At 42.6% G+C, this 17,461-nt stretch overlaps 4 protein-coding genes across 4 annotated transcripts; 1 reads left to right on the top strand and 3 right to left on the bottom strand.

Annotated features, from left to right (window-relative positions):
- Positions 1-2,560: 2,560 nt before the first annotated feature.
- LOC100538652 (scale keratin) lies at positions 2,561-4,684 on the bottom strand. The gene is made up of 2 exons (XM_010723902.3): positions 4,456-4,684; positions 2,561-3,371 (listed from the first exon to the last, which is right to left on the bottom strand). Exon 2 carries the CDS (start codon positions 3,349-3,351, stop codon positions 2,956-2,958), a length of 396 nt encoding a protein of 131 aa, XP_010722204.1. The 5' UTR covers positions 3,352-3,371; positions 4,456-4,684; the 3' UTR covers positions 2,561-2,955.
- A 4,170-nt stretch (positions 4,685-8,854) lies between these two features.
- On the bottom strand, positions 8,855-9,325 carry LOC100550565 (scale keratin). The gene has a single exon (XM_003212768.4). It carries the CDS (start codon positions 9,323-9,325, stop codon positions 8,855-8,857), a length of 471 nt encoding a protein of 156 aa, XP_003212816.1.
- Positions 9,326-12,951: 3,626 nt separating this feature from the next.
- On the top strand, positions 12,952-13,710 carry LOC104909342 (scale keratin-like). The gene is made up of 2 exons (XM_085209933.1): positions 12,952-13,213; positions 13,268-13,710. The coding sequence occupies exons 1-2, from the start codon at positions 12,966-12,968 to the stop codon at positions 13,428-13,430; spliced, it is 411 nt and encodes a 136-aa protein (XP_085066059.1). The 5' UTR covers positions 12,952-12,965; the 3' UTR covers positions 13,431-13,710.
- Positions 13,711-15,377: 1,667 nt separating this feature from the next.
- LOC146542713 (scale keratin-like) lies at positions 15,378-15,868 on the bottom strand. Its single transcript, XM_085209926.1, is given in 2 exon segments — positions 15,378-15,484; positions 15,487-15,868. Coding segments are annotated over 2 exon segments (489 nt in total).
- Between the last annotated feature and the right edge of the window lie 1,593 nt (positions 15,869-17,461).

Raw genomic sequence — 17,461 nt, 5'->3', positions numbered from 1 at the left:
ACAGAGAGGAGGAGAACATTGGGAGGCACTCACCTCCTCCCAGCAGCTCTTGTGGTCGCTGTTCCAAACTGGGCTCCAATGGACCAGAGGTCAGACATTGCTCAGCACTTCTGTTCCCTGTGTGAAATGCAATGCGGTGACAAATCTCACCTTGCTCCATCAGACTAATTCCAGGTAATGCCCAGAGTCATGCTGGAGAAATTCATTTGGGCAGGATGAAGCATGTGGCAATAACTTCAAAGAGACTAGAGGTGTGACTTCAGTTGTAAAACAGGCTGGAGTGAGAAGAAGATTGATGGCCAGGCAGCAGATCTCTGTTGTTAGGATGTGTCTGAGGTCTTTGGCTTGTTCTTGTGCTCTGGATGATTATTCCATCACAAGGATTCTGTCAAAAAAAAAAAAAAAAAAAAAAGAAAAAGAAAAAAGCGACCATTCATTTGCATAGGTACGCAGAGAACCATGGCAACCAGCTCAGATATTTTTTAAATCATATCCCTATGCCTTTGATATCTACAAACGATGCTCTTTTCCATAGGATTATTTTCATTTCACACAGACCTTCTTCTAAGCCCACCTCGCTGCACCTCTATGTTGAACTTGCAGCAGCTTTCACTTTGAGCTATAGAGGTCACTGCACTCTCATCTACATGTGTTCCCACCCTAGAACAAGGTAACACGATCAGCAAAGGTGGTGCAATTAGAAGTTGATTCATGAAGATGTTGTAAACACAGTCCATAAATACTCCTCCGCACTACATCACACTTCAAGGCAGATACCCGTGGGAGCTAAGCTTCTCGTATCTGATTTAAATAGATGGATTTACTATGTACCTACTCCCTACTCAAGCCTAATGGTTTTTCACACATTCAGACTCTCACCGCTGGTTGATGTCCCATAGGTGCAATGGCTTAGAGCAGCAGGACAGAAATGTGCCCTGCTGGGTGCCAGCTTCCTCCAGGACTTCAATCCCAGAGCAATTAGTGGCCTCCTTATAGTCACCCTTTTGCTACTTTTGCAATTGGAGAATCTGAAGTCAAAAGATTCAGATGTTTTAAATGAAGTGATCCATCCCTGGAGGTGTTCAAGAGCAGGCTGTATGTGGCCTTGGGCAACCTGGGCTAGTAGCAGATCTGGATGTTGTGGCCATGCCTATGTCAGAGGATTAGAACTTGATGATCCTTGGGGTCCCTTCCAACCCAAGATATTCTATGATTCTATGATTCCATGATCTATCAGAGAAACCTGAAGAAGCAATTTTTTGTTGTTGTTTTTCTCCCCTTTTACTTATAAGACAAACTCTACAATAAGTCATGTCTTGACTCTCCTGAGTTTCCTTTGTTGTGTATGTATCAGCTAAAATAAGAAAGCAGCCATGGAAATGTGTCAGTTTAATTATCTCATTTTCAGTTCTATTTAAAAAAAAATGTAATCAGAATATTTTCTATCTTAAACATCATCATAATGTACTCACACCCTGCAGTCAGAACAGCAACATAAGTGACAGGCAAATCCAAATTTTGAGATGGGAACTGACATTATAGAAATTCTCCCCATCCCAGTGTATACCAGACAGGAATGCTCCACTCTGTGCTCCTTATCTGCTGCTGTTTCCTCTCTTTCCTAGAGGAGAGGGGAGTGGAAATGAAGGGTAAACCAGTAGCATAGAAAATTCAAAACAGAGACCATAAACCCACTGTCAGATGGGGACATTGCAGAGAGCTTGTTCCTATGTTTTGCCAGGCAATTCCTATGTTGCCTAATTTTTTTTTCTCAGAATAGAATGCACAGCCTTCAATCTCTGTGACAAAGATGTCTATTATAAAAAAAATAAAAGAAAAAAAAAGAAGCGGGGGGAGGGTGGGGGAAGAGCAATGCAGCTCATGCTCTGCTTGTCGTGTCTGCTTGCTCTGAAAGCATTTGCGGGCAGGGTTTGGCTTCATTCTTTGTTTGCATAGCACCAAGCATGTCTCATTTACAGCTTCACTACATTTTGACCCGGTGTATTACCAGCAGCTTAGAGCTCTGTGTCTGCTGCTCCTGATACTGAACAACAGTTATTTCTTCAAGGGGACAGCGATTATTCCTTTCTCACTGGGACAGAAAGGGCACAAGAAGGAAAGTCAGCTACTGGGGATGTCTGAGCAATAGTAGTGCTATAGGCTGAGCATCTGATGGACGGATTTTTTTGGTGCACATTTACATTTGGAAAGACCTCTGCTGGGCAACACCTCAGTGGCATTTGTTCTCACCCTGAGCTCAGCATGGAAGCCTACAATTATTGCTTTGAATGCTCACAGAAAGGCCCCACTGCAATCACGTTTGCATAACCTGAGTTAAGATACAACATTACTTTAAAACCTCTTGTGCCTCCAGAGGATGGAAAGCTCTTCCTCAGGGGTGTAATTACAGAAACAGTTGTGACACTGTGTAGCTTCACTCTGTGTTGTAGTGTTTCATAGGAGCAGTTCTTAATTACCAGTTTGGGTCTGCCCGTGGGAGAGCGCTGTGGAAGGGAAACCAGGAGGCTGCTGTGGGATGCAACAAAACTTTAATGAGAAAGAAATGCCTTTGTTTGCAAAGCAAGATATCACAGAATGTGAAAAAAACAACAACAACCAACAACAACTGCTTCCAGACAGTTCCAGAGAATGTTCAACAAATGTCCTGCATAGAGATGAGAGACTGCTGTCCTCAGTTGGTTTTGTTCTCAGCAGCTGTGCAGCTCCTGGTGAAGATCCCATTAGGAGCGATGCTTACATTGCATGTGCTGCCCCACAAAACTGGGACAGCTGGAACAGGTGATAACAGTGAACACCGACCCAGAAACTGAAGGGAAAACCAAAAGCAGATGAAAGACCAGAAATGCTAAGTCGAAACCGGACTGCTGGTGCACCAAGCCCCGTCCTCATTGCTCTGCTTGGGCCTTCATGTGAGATTCCCCTGCCCTTCTGCCCTTAGCAGGGCCCACAGCTGCCCCGCAGGATCCGGCTGTAGCGACGAGAGGAGAAGGGGCTGCAGAACCCACTGCCGAGTGTGGAGAGGGCTGAGCTCCCATAGCCGTACTGCGCTCCATATCCCAAGGAGCTCCCGATGCCATAAGAGCTTCTGGAGCCATAGAGGCCCCCCAGCCCCAGGGAGCCCCCAAAAGCAGGTGCTCCAGAGGAGCCCACCACAGCTTGCTGGGGGAAGGAGCTGAGGATGGGGCCGGGGAAGGTGATGACGACGGGTGGTGGCTGGATGAGGGCTGTTGAGTCGGGGCATTGCCGGACGCAGGGATCATTGCAGCTGTTGGCAATGGGCTGTGGGCAGGCGATGCTGCTGGTGGTGGGGCACAGGTCGTAGCAGGACATGGCTCAGAAGAGAGGTGATTCTGAAAGAGAGGGCTGAGTGAACACAAAGCACGAGGTGTGCTGGAGCACAACATTTGCTGCTGGGTTGCTGGGGAGCAACCCAGTGATGGGCTGATGCACAGGCAAAATTGGTGACACTGCTTAAAGAGTTTCTTGTGCATCAGCACCGCTTTGATCTTCCCCATCCAGCAATCCCTGCAACTGTCACTTCAACCTCTGCCTTCGGAAATTGCTGCTGCTGGTTATTTGCTTTTTTGTAAACTGTCTCCAGGAGGAGCAGAGTGCCAGGAGCACTTTTTGTGCTCAAACACAAATGTTCTCCTCCCTGGGGAATGTGCCTCAAAACCACCAGAGCTGACTTCTTCACTGCACAGAATGGGACAGAGGCAGGTTTGGGCTCGGGAAGTATGCAAAGGAGACATGCACACAGCACTGCTCTAATTGCAGGTATCATGCTCCTTTTCTGTTTTTTTTTTTTTTTCTTTTCTGTTTTTTTTTTTTTTCTTTTCTGTTTTTTTTTTTTTCTTTTGTTTTATGCTCTTTGGGATAATTCACTTGAATGTTTTCTTTCAACTCTACATTCCCTTAATCTCTGTAATCCCCCTGGTAAAATACTAAAGAATTTGAGCCCAAGATGAATTTGAACTCATGATTCATATACTTGCAATGTTAAACATAGATACCCTATGTAATATTTCTGTCCAAGTATTTCTTGGCATAACATTTTTTCTACATGGAGTATGTTGGAAAATGTAAAGAGCTGATTTCCTTTGTCAGATAAACACAAGCTAGGATTACTTTGCAATAAGTATAATAAGTAATAAGATTTCTATGTGTATAATGCTCTTTACTCAGTGGTTCCTCAAACAGCTTTGTATAGAGCCATGGTTTAGGTATTAACTGAAGTGCTACAAGAGAATTTTGCATTTTGAAGCCTCTGCCATCTGATATTTTCAATCTGCTCACAGGATGGAAATAGCAAAATAAGAATAACAGAATTCAGAGCTCCAACCCCTGGTCTTGAGCCTAAAACTTGCCAGTAACATAGCTTGCAAATAATAAAATAAAAGATGAAGGGAGAGAAAGAGAAAGACAAAATCTCACCTGATATGGAGGAGATTCTGCAGGAGGAGTTGGAACTGGACTGCACAGGGTTCCTTTTATACAGCTCTCCCCAGTGCCTGGGGGGGTCTGAGGCACCTCACACATGAGGTCATAATCATAAAGCAGCCCTAATCTGAAGCACACTGAACTTCCCAAAATGATGAAATTGTTTTTGCTTTGCTGTTTGCAAAATCACCCTAAATCTCTGAGTAGCATGGTAGGCACATTCCAGTTCCCAGCACTCTTTCATCTCAATGTTTAATTGACCGGCTGCAGTGCTGGTATCATTCCACCCTTCTCACTGGCATCACAAGAGACATTAAACTGTTTCTATTTATTTAGCACTTCCTTCATTAACTTCCTGTAATGATTTTAATCAGAGCTGTAGCTTGCTGTGCATGTTTGCATTTGAGCTCTGCAGATCTGGGCTATAATCTGATCTGCTTGAGCATTTTGCAATGAAATGGTCAGTGAGATGGAAGACAATTTTTGGTCCTGCTCCGACCCACAGCCCCAAAAATGTGGGGGTGACCATCCCTGTGGAAAGCCACAGTATGGAAAGTCTATGGGCTTTGATTCAGCAATGCTGAATTTTCCTTGCTGCCTGGGAGCACCAGCAGAAGAGATTGCTTTAGTATCTGAAACAGTGATTAAAATGAAATCTGAAGGGATACCAATGTATTTCACAGTTTGCCCTATCTACACCTCTGCCTTATAGAAGAATTGAATTTGTGTTTCACTGGATGATCCCAAAGAAACAACTTTAAATTCTTTCTTCCCAGACATGCTGGTAGGTGGCAGAAAGATGGAATATTACAGGAGTAGCATTATTTTCCTTCTCTTTCTTCCTGGATCAGCAAAACATCTCCTGCAGAGTGATCTCCTTGCCAGATTCCAAGCGATGTGTAAAGCACTGATTCAGGCTTTCCCTGTGCTCAGTAGGGAAGAACAAGAATACTACAAGACACTCATGCTGCCTCATGCTTACTGGTATTTGTATCATCCTCAAAACACACCAATTTTGCTGTCATTGACACACAATGTGATTAATGAAACACCCAACTTCTAAGCAGGTGAGGTGCACTGAGATGCATCCCACCCATATTCCAAAATCCTGGGCAATGGACAGTGCCCAATCCACCCCTACGTTTCCCCATTTGCTCATGGGTCAGTTGATGTTAAATAGCAATTCCCACAATATTTGTGCCAGAAATTATCCTTAATTTATGAGGGTTTTTTGAGGCAGCCTAGGGGGATCACGGCACAATAGCACTCATAAGGGATGTTAAATTAGTTTTTGTGTGTGGTTTTTAAGTGCTCCATAAAACATTTCTAATGGCTTAGGTATGAACGGATGTATCATCATTGCCATACAGGTATGTGGTCAGATTTGAGCAGCCCAGAGCTTTGAAATGTAATTTTGAAATTGCACTGGTCAGGTGCATTCTTCCTGTCCTTTTCACCAGCTCATGATTTCCAGCATCAGGCTTTCAATTGATTTCTTCTTCCAGAGGAGTTCTTCATTTGTCTGGTTGTGGCACAGAGATCTCCAACCTCATGTTTGGAAGCTTTCCCTGGTGCTTTCCAAGACTACTTGTGAGCTGTCTGCCTTGGCTCTATGACTGAAACACATGCTTGGCTTCCTCTAAAATACATATTCCACAAGCTATCTGTCTTTTGTTGTGGCAAACTGATCTACAGAATTGGTAGTTTGCCACACAGGGTAGGGGGATGGATGGTTTAAAAAATGCTTTGTAATGTTTCTCTTGATTTTTCATCCAAAAAGTGCAGAGTGGTCCTGTTCCACCCTCATGTAGATTGTTGGTTTCGCAAGAAAGACGCCATGGTTTGTCTCAATTACACGTTATCTAGCATGAGTAAGAAAGGATGGAAAGAAAATCTGCATATGAAAGCAGATGGCAATTACAGTGGACTTATGAGCCACCATCATTATGTCAGCTAATAAAGAAGAAGTAAATAAGTGAAGCCAGCACAATTCCTCCTATCATTCTAATGTAGTTAATGGAACATTACCAGGAATGAATCTTGCCAATTAAGTGCTAAGATGAAAGAAATGTTTGTTTTGTAATTTGCATTTCATGCCGAGTAAGAATTTGAATCAACTAAGAAACATAAATATTGAGCAAAAAACTGATTCATCATTTTGAGGTGAACCACCTATGATAGATGTGGGCTGGAGTTAATGGGAGCTTCGGGTCCTCCAGGCAGTTCAAGGAAATGCATATAAAGCCCTCCTCAGAACAGCCTTGTATTTGTTTGTCTTGCCTTCTTCTTGGAGCCAACTATTTTCTAGATGTCAAGCTGTTGATTTCTGTGACATTTTGAAATACTCTTTTGTCACTTACGAGGTGACAATGTTATATTCTGATTTTTAGGGCCCAGCTGGTATTTTTCACCATGTATTCTCAGGAACTGTCAGCTCTCTGTAAGACCAGATCTCAGGGTTACACTCTGCTGAACAGAAACCCAAACCCCTGCAGCCCTACAAACTGCACTCTTACCCTCTCAAGACCTCAGCCAGGACCTTATTTAATAAACAATGTGTCCACTTGGTCTTCCAGGTGCCATTTCAACTTAGTTCACATGGAAGAAAGCCAAAGCTTTAAAGGAACGTGAGGAAAGCTTCCTTGGTGCAAAAAGGGCCCCCTGGGTGCTAGGAGTTGAGTGAGCCTTCTCATTCAATAATGGAATGTATCCAGATTTTTACACTTAGCCTCAGGCCATTTAGAACTGATGTTTATCAGTAACAAGGCACAGGACAAGAGCGGCCATATACCTGGTGAAGCATGTGACCACCTACATTCCTCTGTTTTCACCACACAGTGATTAACTATTATCTAAAAGTATTTTCCTAGAGGGCTCATACACTTCTGAGGAACTCCATTTATCTGACCAGGTAGATCTTGGCTGGTTGGCTGCAGTTGGGTGGGGTGGTCTGGAATTATGTGTTGCTATGACTTTCCCATCACCATGAGATCTGAGCTTCTCCTGTTTCAGGGTATCACTGATACCCAATTACACTTTGTCATGTTTCCTGCTGTTCACTCTGTATCTCTCTGTGGCTCCAATGCCAACAGCTGCCCTGAGTCGAGGGCGATGAATCACCACCACATGTTGGCATCTCCTCCCCAGCCCAATGCTTGGTTCCTTCCTTCAGGACAACACAGTGGGATCCTTGGCAGCACACACACTTTGGGGCTCCTTCTCTTAACAAGAGCTTTGATTATGCTGGTCTTTCCCACAGCATTTCAAGGCAAGACGATGAGTTGTGCATCCTTTCTGGCTGCTGTTTTGCTGTAGATAAATATGTAGCCTAAGACCTTTTGGCAGCAGAATCACAGGAAGAAACAATTTTATAAGATAAATATCTGCTTCATCAGGAGACATATGCTCTTCTGATAGCAGATAGGCCAGATGTAGTGCAGTACTTTTACTTGGTTTGAGGCTATCCATAGAATATCTATATAAAATATATTTACATATTATAAGTATGTTACCTAAAGAGAACCAAAGAACTCTCAAAACCAGGAACCTAAACAGAAGTACTGTGAATATATGCAAATGGATTGGCAGAAGTATCACCTACACACAGCCAGGATTTACCAGAGAAAGACACTTCAAAAGACTGGACTCAGGCAGATCTGTGCCAGAGAAACACAAATTCCAAAACTAGTTTGGTATCAGCTACCAATCTTCCATTAAGGGCTGTGGTTAGATTGCATTATGACATCAGATTAGAAGTCTGCAATGGAATAAGCAAGGACTCAATGTGTAGGTAGTTCAAAGTTTTATCTCACAGACTCATGAGTGGGAAATCTAATGGAGTAATGTGTCAAGAAAGCTCCTGCTCATCTATGGCAGATACTTTGTGATCATGTTGGTGTTGATCAGTGGTGAAACAAATCTAGAAAGGGCTTCTGGTGGACTTCCACCGTGTGGAAGTGCTATTGTAGCTCTATGTTCAACAGGCAGCTTTATCCAGAGAAGCTGGCAAAGTCAGAATGAAAAGAACTGATGAACTACAATACACTTTTTTTAATTTAATAATGCAGTGGAATTTTAATGAGAATGGAAAAAATAAACAAGTATCACCGTATCAAGTATATATATGCAGGAGACAGATGCATTTGGAAAGGAACTATGTTACATGTCTCACTGCACTCAGAAACAAGTATGATAAAATAGAAATAAATAATTGAACCCACAAAGGTACCAGAGAAGAATTCAAAGGGAAAATGTAGAGGTGTGGAGCATACAAATGGCAGAGTCCTGAGCAGGATTAGTGAATGCTTTCACAAAGCTGTCACTCATCTACTTGCTGGTAAATCTGCATTTCTTTTTCCACTGGTACTTCATTCAGTGGATTTTTCTGTTGTGTTTAGCAGGGCCTGCAGCTGCCACGACCATATCTGCTATATCGGTAGGAGTAAGGGCTGCAGTAGCCAAAACCATAGGATCTACCATAGCCATAAAGGCCCCCGTAACCCAGGGAGGAACCCCCATACAGACCCCCATAGCCCAGGGAGGAGCTTCCATAGCCCCCATAGCTCCCAAGGCCATACAGACCCCCATAGCTCAGGGAGGAGCCTCCATAGCCATACAGGCCCCCAGTGCCCAGGGAGGAGCCCCCAAAGCCCCCAAGAATGGGTGCTCCAGAGGATCCCACCACAGCTTGCTGGGGGAAGGAGCTGAGGATGGGTCCAGGGATGGTGACAACAACAGGAGGTGGCTGGATCACGGTCGTGGAGTCAGGGCACTGCCGGACACAGGGCTCGTTGCAGCTGTCAGCGATGGGCTGGGGGCAGCTGATGCCACTGGTGTTGATGGAGCACAAATCGTAGCAGGACATCTTTTGGGGATGGATGTAAGCTGCAACACACACTGATAATAAATAAACAGAAGGCACAAACTCTACTGAAGAGATTAAAAGTTGGACACATGGGTAAGAATAATGGCTTTATCTCTCAAATCTCAGCTGAATTTCTTCCTTTTCAATCTAATTCATCAGTATCTCTCTCTCTCACTTGTAAAAACAAGCACTGCTCAGGTTCCATTCTGAAAAGTCACTCCTTTTATCGTATCCTTCCTAATTTCTCATGCTTGGTTTCCTATTAAAAGAAGTTCTTTTTCCTACTCAGCTCTTGATCACTACAAGAACCAACCACTTGCTTTGCCAATTGCTTCCACTATATTTTGCAGTCACGCTCACAATGTCATTGTCTAAGAGGTTGTTTCACATTTTATTTTATACTGGCAAAAACAAAGCAGAGTAACCTGAATACTAGCGAAGCTCTTGCAGTAAATTAATGGCTAACTGGAATAACAACTCTGACATATTGACTCGTAATTTGTTTCCAAAAGCAATAGCTAAAATCATGCTGCCGGCATCCTAAGCCTGCTAGAAAAACAGATTAAATAAGACATTCCCTGCTGTGAAGTATTTGCAAAGTAGATTGAAAGTCACAGGGCGGATGAGAAGATTATCTGTTTGGTTTCTTCAGAGTGAAACTGGTACACTCAGGCAGCTATAGATTGGCCTTTACTGCAGACACGTTTGTTGGGTGCTGAGCTCTTCAGAAAGATTGTTACCACAGGATCGGAGCCGATTTCCAGGAAAACCCATGGAAAAGGCTCAGTACCTTCTCTGAACAGTTCTTTCTTCACTAGAACCTTACAGAAACATAGAGCTACGGAAAATAGTAGATTAGAACAGATTTCTGAAGGTCATTTGGATCAACTCCTTGCTTAGATGGAGGACAATGTGAAGGTTAAAGTTTTCTAGTTTCATCTCTATATTCCTGTATCTCTTTCAACAGTATTTCTGCATTTTTCTGGCCAACCTGATCTGCTCATAATACAATACATATAAAAAGATTAATAAAAAAATTGTGTATATTTTCCTTAAAAATTTCCTAGTGACATGAATAGCCTTCTGCTGAAGTTCTCAGTGCTGCTTTGGTGGCTCAAGTTTGTATTAAGAGGAAATGGCCACTTTTGAAGAACCTGAATACACTGATGTCCAATACTATACAAGAAAAAATATATTCACTGAGAGAAAATCCATCATTATTAAGAATCTTAGAGTATATTGAGACGATTCCATACATATTTAATTAAAACAATTAAAAAAGAGATATTTGGATTTTAGGCAAGAGATCATGATAGAATGATACTTACCCTCTTCACAGGAAGAATAAAGTAAGCAAGATGGAATGAAGAGCTCTTGGTTCAGAGAGTTTTTATACAGTTCCCCAGATCGTGGGGATCACCTAAGGTACAATTTGTACATGTGCATAATTGGGGCAAACCCCAAATTAATAGGACGTGGAGGTCATCAAAGTTTGGCCGACTGTTGGTTCAAACTCTCATGAAATACTAGAGTTGCATTTTGTCACAGAAGTCTCTTTCATCTCAAATGCTTCGACATCATATTCATTCCTGTTATCACTCTGTTTGTGTCCTTAGTGGTACAGCAGGAGCAATGCCAATGCTTTTCTTCAGCTTTTCCATTGTCTTTGTTTTCATGGTCTGATGTGCAACTGGGAATGACAAAGCTACACCCATTTAATAAGCTGTCTGTTACTGAAAAGTTTGTGTTTCATTTCATATTTCTCCACTGAAGGAAACAATCACAGACTGATTACAACAAGAACTCAAATGACCTTGACTTATATATTTTAATGTGATATCATTTCATAATTGCTAGGCACCTAAATCCGGGTACATGTATTTAATCTAATTGTAAGAATGCGTTCTCAAATCATTGTGGATGATTTGTGGCAGTTGAAAAGACTTGTTCCCTGGAAGCTTGAAAATATTTCCCAGAAAAAGTTTCAACCACTTCAAAGGCTGAGAGACCCACCTGATAATTTATGCTAATCTATGGCATAGAGTCCGCAGTATTAAAATAACAAATCTGTAAACAGGGGAAGAGCCAGCCTTTATTTTTCACAGTTCATTCCAAATGCATAATTGTTCTCTACTTGTTGAAACTGCCAGCTCAGCACTGTCCTGGACTTGAGCATTACAGGTCACAGATTCCTGAGAATCAATGTCAACAACTCAAAACACTTCTGCCCCATTTCTATTCTTGCATCCGAGAGCACAGTTTAAGTGACTGCTGAGAGGAGAAACCCCTCAGCTGATATCTGCACAAAGAAAAATTCCAGCACTCCAAAACCTAAGGACTGTGCTATTTTTCTGCTCAAATTTCAATTTCTATCTAGAATCCTATCCTATGTAGAAAGCAGAATTGAAGCAAAACTTGCAGGTGCCTGGAGGGGCTGCTGCTTTTCAGAGCTAAATTGTATCCTTCACAGCCAAAAGCTATCAACAACCAGAGATGCTGGGTCCTCCACCTGTGGGTGGGGAAGGTAAGCACGCAGCAACCACCCCCAGCCTTCCTACATATTACACTGTCAGTCTTTAACTGCCGTTTGGGCAGGCTGCAATGTGAATTATATGTTCTTAAACAAAAATCGTGTCCATGACAGCAGTTTATTATTCTGATAAAGCCATGAGACACTCTCAAGGTGTTAATACAAGAGGAGCAAGCACAATTCTTTCGTAATTTCAAAGAAGTGACTGGAATAATGCCAGACATTAATTTTCCCCAGCAAGTCACAGGATGAAAGAATTTGCCGTCATCTAATGTAATGTTTATGATCTTTTACAAGAGAATTTTGAAAGGTCTTGTAAACTCCATTAATGAATAAAGCAATGTCATCATCTTGATGGGTTACCTGCATTTGAAATTGGGGCGGGCAACAAATGTTTATCTTGTACCTACGGTTGCTCCGATGGGCTATAAAAGCTCCTCTCCCTCATAGCTCTTCCAAACCTTTCCCTTGACTTCTTGGTGGCTCAGGTAAGTCTTTTTCTTCTCTACTGCTACATCTTTAATGCTGGATTTAACCTCAGCTGATATCTACCATCCATGCTGTTGAGTGCATCTGTACTGTATTGGGACAGAGAACCTAGCATCAGCTCTGGGCTGAAAAATGAACCCGTAATATGAGGGGCATTGCAGAAATATTGCCTCAGTACGAGTTCACTATGAGACTTGCACTGCACTAGCCTGTCTGCCTTGCATTTAACCTATGGCAATTTTTGCATATTCTGGAGTTCACAGAATCTTGGAACTAGTCATTTCAAAAGGGCTTTTTGGAGGACATCCTGGCCCAGAATTTTTGAACATATTTAATTTTGAAATTTTATGGCTTATATCAGGGCAGTGGTTGCCTACATGGGAACTGGGATAATAGCATAACAATTTGTCCTTCACTGTCACGTCAAATGACTTTGCAAGCATCCAGGCAGGGAAAGCCACATAATCTGTGTTTACAGAATTCAGCAAAACTGGCTATTTGCTGCAACTCCTATACTCTACTCATTACCTTTGTGTAAACTGCTATAATCATTTGTGTTGCTTTGTCTTCTACTCAGTCTCATCACCACTGTGTGTTGCAGCTTACATCCATCCCCAAAAGATGTCCTGCTACGATTTGTGCTCCATCAACACCAGTGGCATCAGCTGCCCCCAGCCCATCGCTGACAGCTGCAACGAGCCCTGTGTCCGGCAGTGCCCTGACTCCACGACCGTGATCCAGCCACCTCCTGTTGTTGTCACCATCCCTGGACCCATCCTCAGCTCCTTCCCCCAGCAAGCTGTGGTGGGATCCTCTGGAGCACCCATTCTTGGGGGCTTTGGGGGCTCCTCCCTGGGCATTGGGGGCCTGTATGGCTATGGAGGCTCCTCCCTGAGCTATGGGGGTCTGTATGGCCTTGGGAGCTATGGGGGCTATGGAAGCTCCTCCCTGGGCTATGGGGGTCTGTATGGGGGTTCCTCCCTGGGTTACGGGGGCCTTTATGGCTATGGTAGATCCTATGGTTCTGGCTATTGCAGCCCTTACCGGTACAACAGGTACCGCCGTGGGAGCTGCGGGCCCTGCTAAGTCATGCAGAAATAACCTACAAGAATATCCAGCGACTCCGTGATACATAGCAGTAGTCCCAAAGGAGATAATATGAAGTTGTGATTGGTCCCATCCCACTGCAGTGGAGCTGGGAGCACACAGAGCATCTTTAATTGCCTCACATCCTATGGTCTCTTTGATTATTTTTTCCTCCTGTGTGAATAATTTGGTGGGTACTATATGCAATCTTAATTCTTATAAAATGGTATTTAACCAAAGAATAATTATGGAATGATCTGTCTGCACTCCAATGTTTATTCTTGGCATTCTGTAACACTTTTCTGTGAATGTTTCTTATTAAAGTAATTTTCTTCTGAATCAGATAAATCAACTTTTGGTTTTAATTTCTACTATTGTGGAGAAAAATTCTCTAGATAAAGAGAACTGAAGAAAGATAAATCCTTATGTAGGATAACTTTTAGAAAGAGTTGAAGCAATTCATCTATTAGTGAACATTGTCCCTCTTTGCTGCACTGAGCACATGTTTGTGAGCAGGAATTCTCCTACTCTGGTTATAGAAGAATAGCAGAATGTTTAGAAAATAGCCACATTAAATCTCCCTTCCCTAATGAGCCACTTGGTGATCTTCCCTGATCACAACAGAAAAGCCAATGGCTCTGATGAGCAGATTATGGGGAAATGAGTCACAGCTGAGGCTCTAAGGTGGGAGGGATGCTCCTGCATGGGAAGGAATTTAGGGAGGTCAAGAGTAGTGATAGGGGGTTGTTGAGAGGGAAAAGCTGCAACAAGAAGTGATTCTCAGAGGGGTGTGGCTCTTTGGTGGATGTCTTGGGTGAGAAGTATTGCAGAATAGGCCAGAAACTCGGGAATTTGGGAGACTGGTCTGTAGTATAAAGGGGATGGAAGTGCGGGCTTTAGTTGCAAGGTGCTCCTACATAGGAGGAACTGAGAAACACTGTGTTGAGGATGTGTATATAGCAGTCTAATTTTTCTAATGCTTAAGCTCTTTGGGTATCATAAATACCCTGATTGTTTCTGTTGTTTTTGCTAGCAGGGATGAATCAACACTAATGTAGAACTTTGGCAGAACTGGAGATCTTTTGCATTTTTTTTTTGTCTCTATCGAAAGCTCTTCAACATCTTAGATTTCCTGATTATACAGACTGTTAATCATACCCTGAGCATAAAATTTGCATGAAGCTGACAGGAGAATATTCATTCTTGAAGAGTTTCACAGAAAATTACGTCAATTTTCAGTAAGGTCTCTCCTAAGGATGGTGTTTGAATAGTGGAGTGAATACCTGAAATTCAAGGCGATAACTCAGTGACTCAACTGGAAGAAATCAGCCCAACCCTTTCTGGGAAATTGAAAGATCTTTATATGTCTGAAATACAAGGAGAGTAGAGCAATCGTTCCTTTATTCTGAGGGCTTGAACTCTGCTTTTGTAGACTTGAATTTTTTTTTTTTTTTCTGTGATTTACTTTTGGGATTTTCATCTACATGATGTAGATTTTCAGCTGGTCAGGTTGTACAACTGTTTTAGGCTCCTTAATAAACAAATACTTAGGATAAAAATATAAGAAAAGAAGACCAGAAAGTTGTGAGTTTGATGCAATAAACTTTTAATGATATTGAGAAAGTCATACACATTCAGAGTCTCCAAGAAAATTGGTAACTGATCTTCAGCAAGGGATATATTCACGATTCATTTTCCTTTGTGTGTTTTAGTTTATCTAAACAAGCAGGAATCATTTCTGCAGTTTTGTTACATTTACCCAAGGTATGATGGAAACATAAATGGAGAAGCATTATAGTAGAAACTGAAAGTAGAACTCAGAGGAGAAATTTGTTCGGAGCTGAAGGGGAAAAGCTCCGAATCAGAGCAACATGGAGCTCTTCAGTTGGGAACCCGTTGCATCTCATCTGTTGATTCTCTCTCATTAGGGGAATATTCCTGCATGACTTAGCAGGGTCCGCAGCTCCCACGGCGGTACCTGTTGTACCGGTAAAAGTAAGGGCTGCAATAGCCAGAACCATAGGATCTACCATAGCCATACAGGCCCCCCCAGAGCCCAGGGAGGAGCCCCCATAGCCATACAGGCCCCCAGAGCCCAGGGAGGAGCCCCCATAGCCATACAGGCCCCCAGAGCTCAGGGAGGAGCCCCCATAGCCATACAGGCCCCCAGAGCTCAGGGAGGAGCCCCCATAGCCATACAGGCCCCCAGAGCCCAGGGAGGAGCCCCCAAGGACGGGTGCTCCAGAGGATCCCACAACTGAATCCTGGGGGAAGGAGCTGAGGATGGGACCAGGGAAGGTGACAACAACAGCAGGTGGCTGGATCACAGCTGTGGAATCAGGGCACTGCCGGATGCATGGCTCATTCCCGCTGTCAGCGATGGGCTGGGGACGGCTGATGCCACCGATGTTGGTGGGGCACAGGTCATAGCAGGACATCTCTTAGGAATGGAGATCAATCTGCAAAACATGGGCCTTTACGTTAGCATTAAAGAAATAACAAAAATTAGATTGTGATGAAGGAGTCCAGCAGGGCACCAGTAATAAATCTGGGAAGTACGCATATTCTATTACTGTCCTTTTTTGCATTGCAGTTTGAAGAATGGTCTTCACCTTAATATGCGATTTTCAAATGCGATTTTTGTTACTTGCAGGTGAGCTAATTTCAGCAGTGCAATGTGAGTACCAGTTGAGTACATACTTCTTTGCTACTAGTAGAAATCTGTTGAACATCGCCATAATTCTGCCTATGAGTATGAACTATTCTTTGTCTTAAAATAGTATATAGAATTGTAGATAGTCATGGAAATCCTTTTCAGCATTAAGATGTTAGAAGCCTGGGAATCTAACCTGCTTAAAATATCCTCAAAGTCTTTTTCTGGAGCCTGGCTCCTTAAGGCTCTCATGTAAATGGAAAAACTAAGCATTATTTTCATAAACAATCAATCACAGATCGCTCACAGTCTGGCAGACCTGAAGAGCACTTGTTTCTAAGTTCAAACCAAGAGTTTGTGACAAATTAATCTTTGCAGCTTGAAAGAAATCTGACTTACCCAGTTCACAAAGGCGAGTAAGGCAAGAGAAGTGGATAGGAGGACCTGGAGGAGAGAGCTTTTATACAGTTCCTTCCACTGCCTGGGGGATGTTAGGCATCCCGTGCTTGAGTTCATAATTAGGTACCAACCCCAAACTGTGGGACACGCAGTTCTTCTAAGTGCTGAAATTGTTTTTGCTTTTTTGTTTGCATATTGCAGGTGCTTGAAACCCACACATAGCGTGACATGCATGTTCCACTGCAGACCTCTCCATCATCTCCAGGAGTAATTTTTTTATTTTGTTGCTCTTTAGGGGATCAAGCAAGCTGACTCAACTTATTTAAGAGTCACATATTATTAAGATGACAGGACAGTAATTTCTTTTTATCCATTCACAGCATCTTTTAGTGTAATCAGTTGATAGTTTACCCGCAGGAAAAATTAAATTTATTTAGGAGTTCCATGAAGGCTGAAGGCTTTTTGCAGGCTTAATGCTTCTACCTTCTAACACGCATCACCGGGCAATTGCGATGATCAGGAAATAAGGAGTGCCTTTTAGTGACTTTTGGAGAATTCTCTACCAGTTGTCTTTCAGTTTTGGGAACAGAGGAATACTTCAGCTGGTAATCACAAACCTCTCTGGAAATGGAGTTTTGAGGTTTTTTCCATCAAAATTGACTTTCCTTTATATTATTTTGACATGATATGAAGGCAGCGACTATCATACCATGGGTTGTCATCTTGTTGTTAAATGTTTATCACGTGCAGATTACTTCTTGTGGAAAAATGCATGCTTTAGTAAAATGGAAATGAGATTTCAAATAGAAAGTCAAAGTTCCAAGAAGTGTTATAAACCACAAACTGATTACTTTAAAGACCCAAGTGACCTTAACCTATATATTTCAATGTGATAATCTCTCATAATTGGGAAGTGTTTGCATCTGGGTTTTTAATGTAATACTGACTCAGTATACACAAAGTGGTAATGATTGTTTGT

This window comes from Meleagris gallopavo, chromosome 27 (genome assembly GCF_905368555.1).
Source record: "Meleagris gallopavo chromosome 27, MGAL_WU_HG_1.1, whole genome shotgun sequence".
NCBI lineage: Eukaryota > Metazoa > Chordata > Aves > Galliformes > Phasianidae > Meleagris > Meleagris gallopavo.
The sequence above is the reverse complement of the archived record's forward strand: the minus strand, read 5'-3'. Positions and strand labels throughout refer to the sequence as shown.

Excerpts from the sequence above, each read along its gene's own strand:
- LOC100550565 (XM_003212768.4), bottom strand. The coding sequence starts at position 9,325 with ATGTCCTGCTACGATTTGTGCTCCATCAACACCAGTGGCATCAGCTGC.
- LOC104909342 (XM_085209933.1), top strand. The coding sequence starts at position 12,966 with ATGTCCTGCTACGATTTGTGCTCCATCAACACCAGTGGCATCAGCTGC. Across the intron at positions 13,214-13,267 it reads TCCCTGGGCATTGGGGGCCT|CTATGGGGGCTATGGAAGCT; the intron begins GTATGGCTATGG and ends TGGCCTTGGGAG.
- LOC100538652 (XM_010723902.3), bottom strand. The coding sequence starts at position 3,351 with ATGTCCTGCTACGACCTGTGCCCCACCACCAGCAGCATCGCCTGCCCA.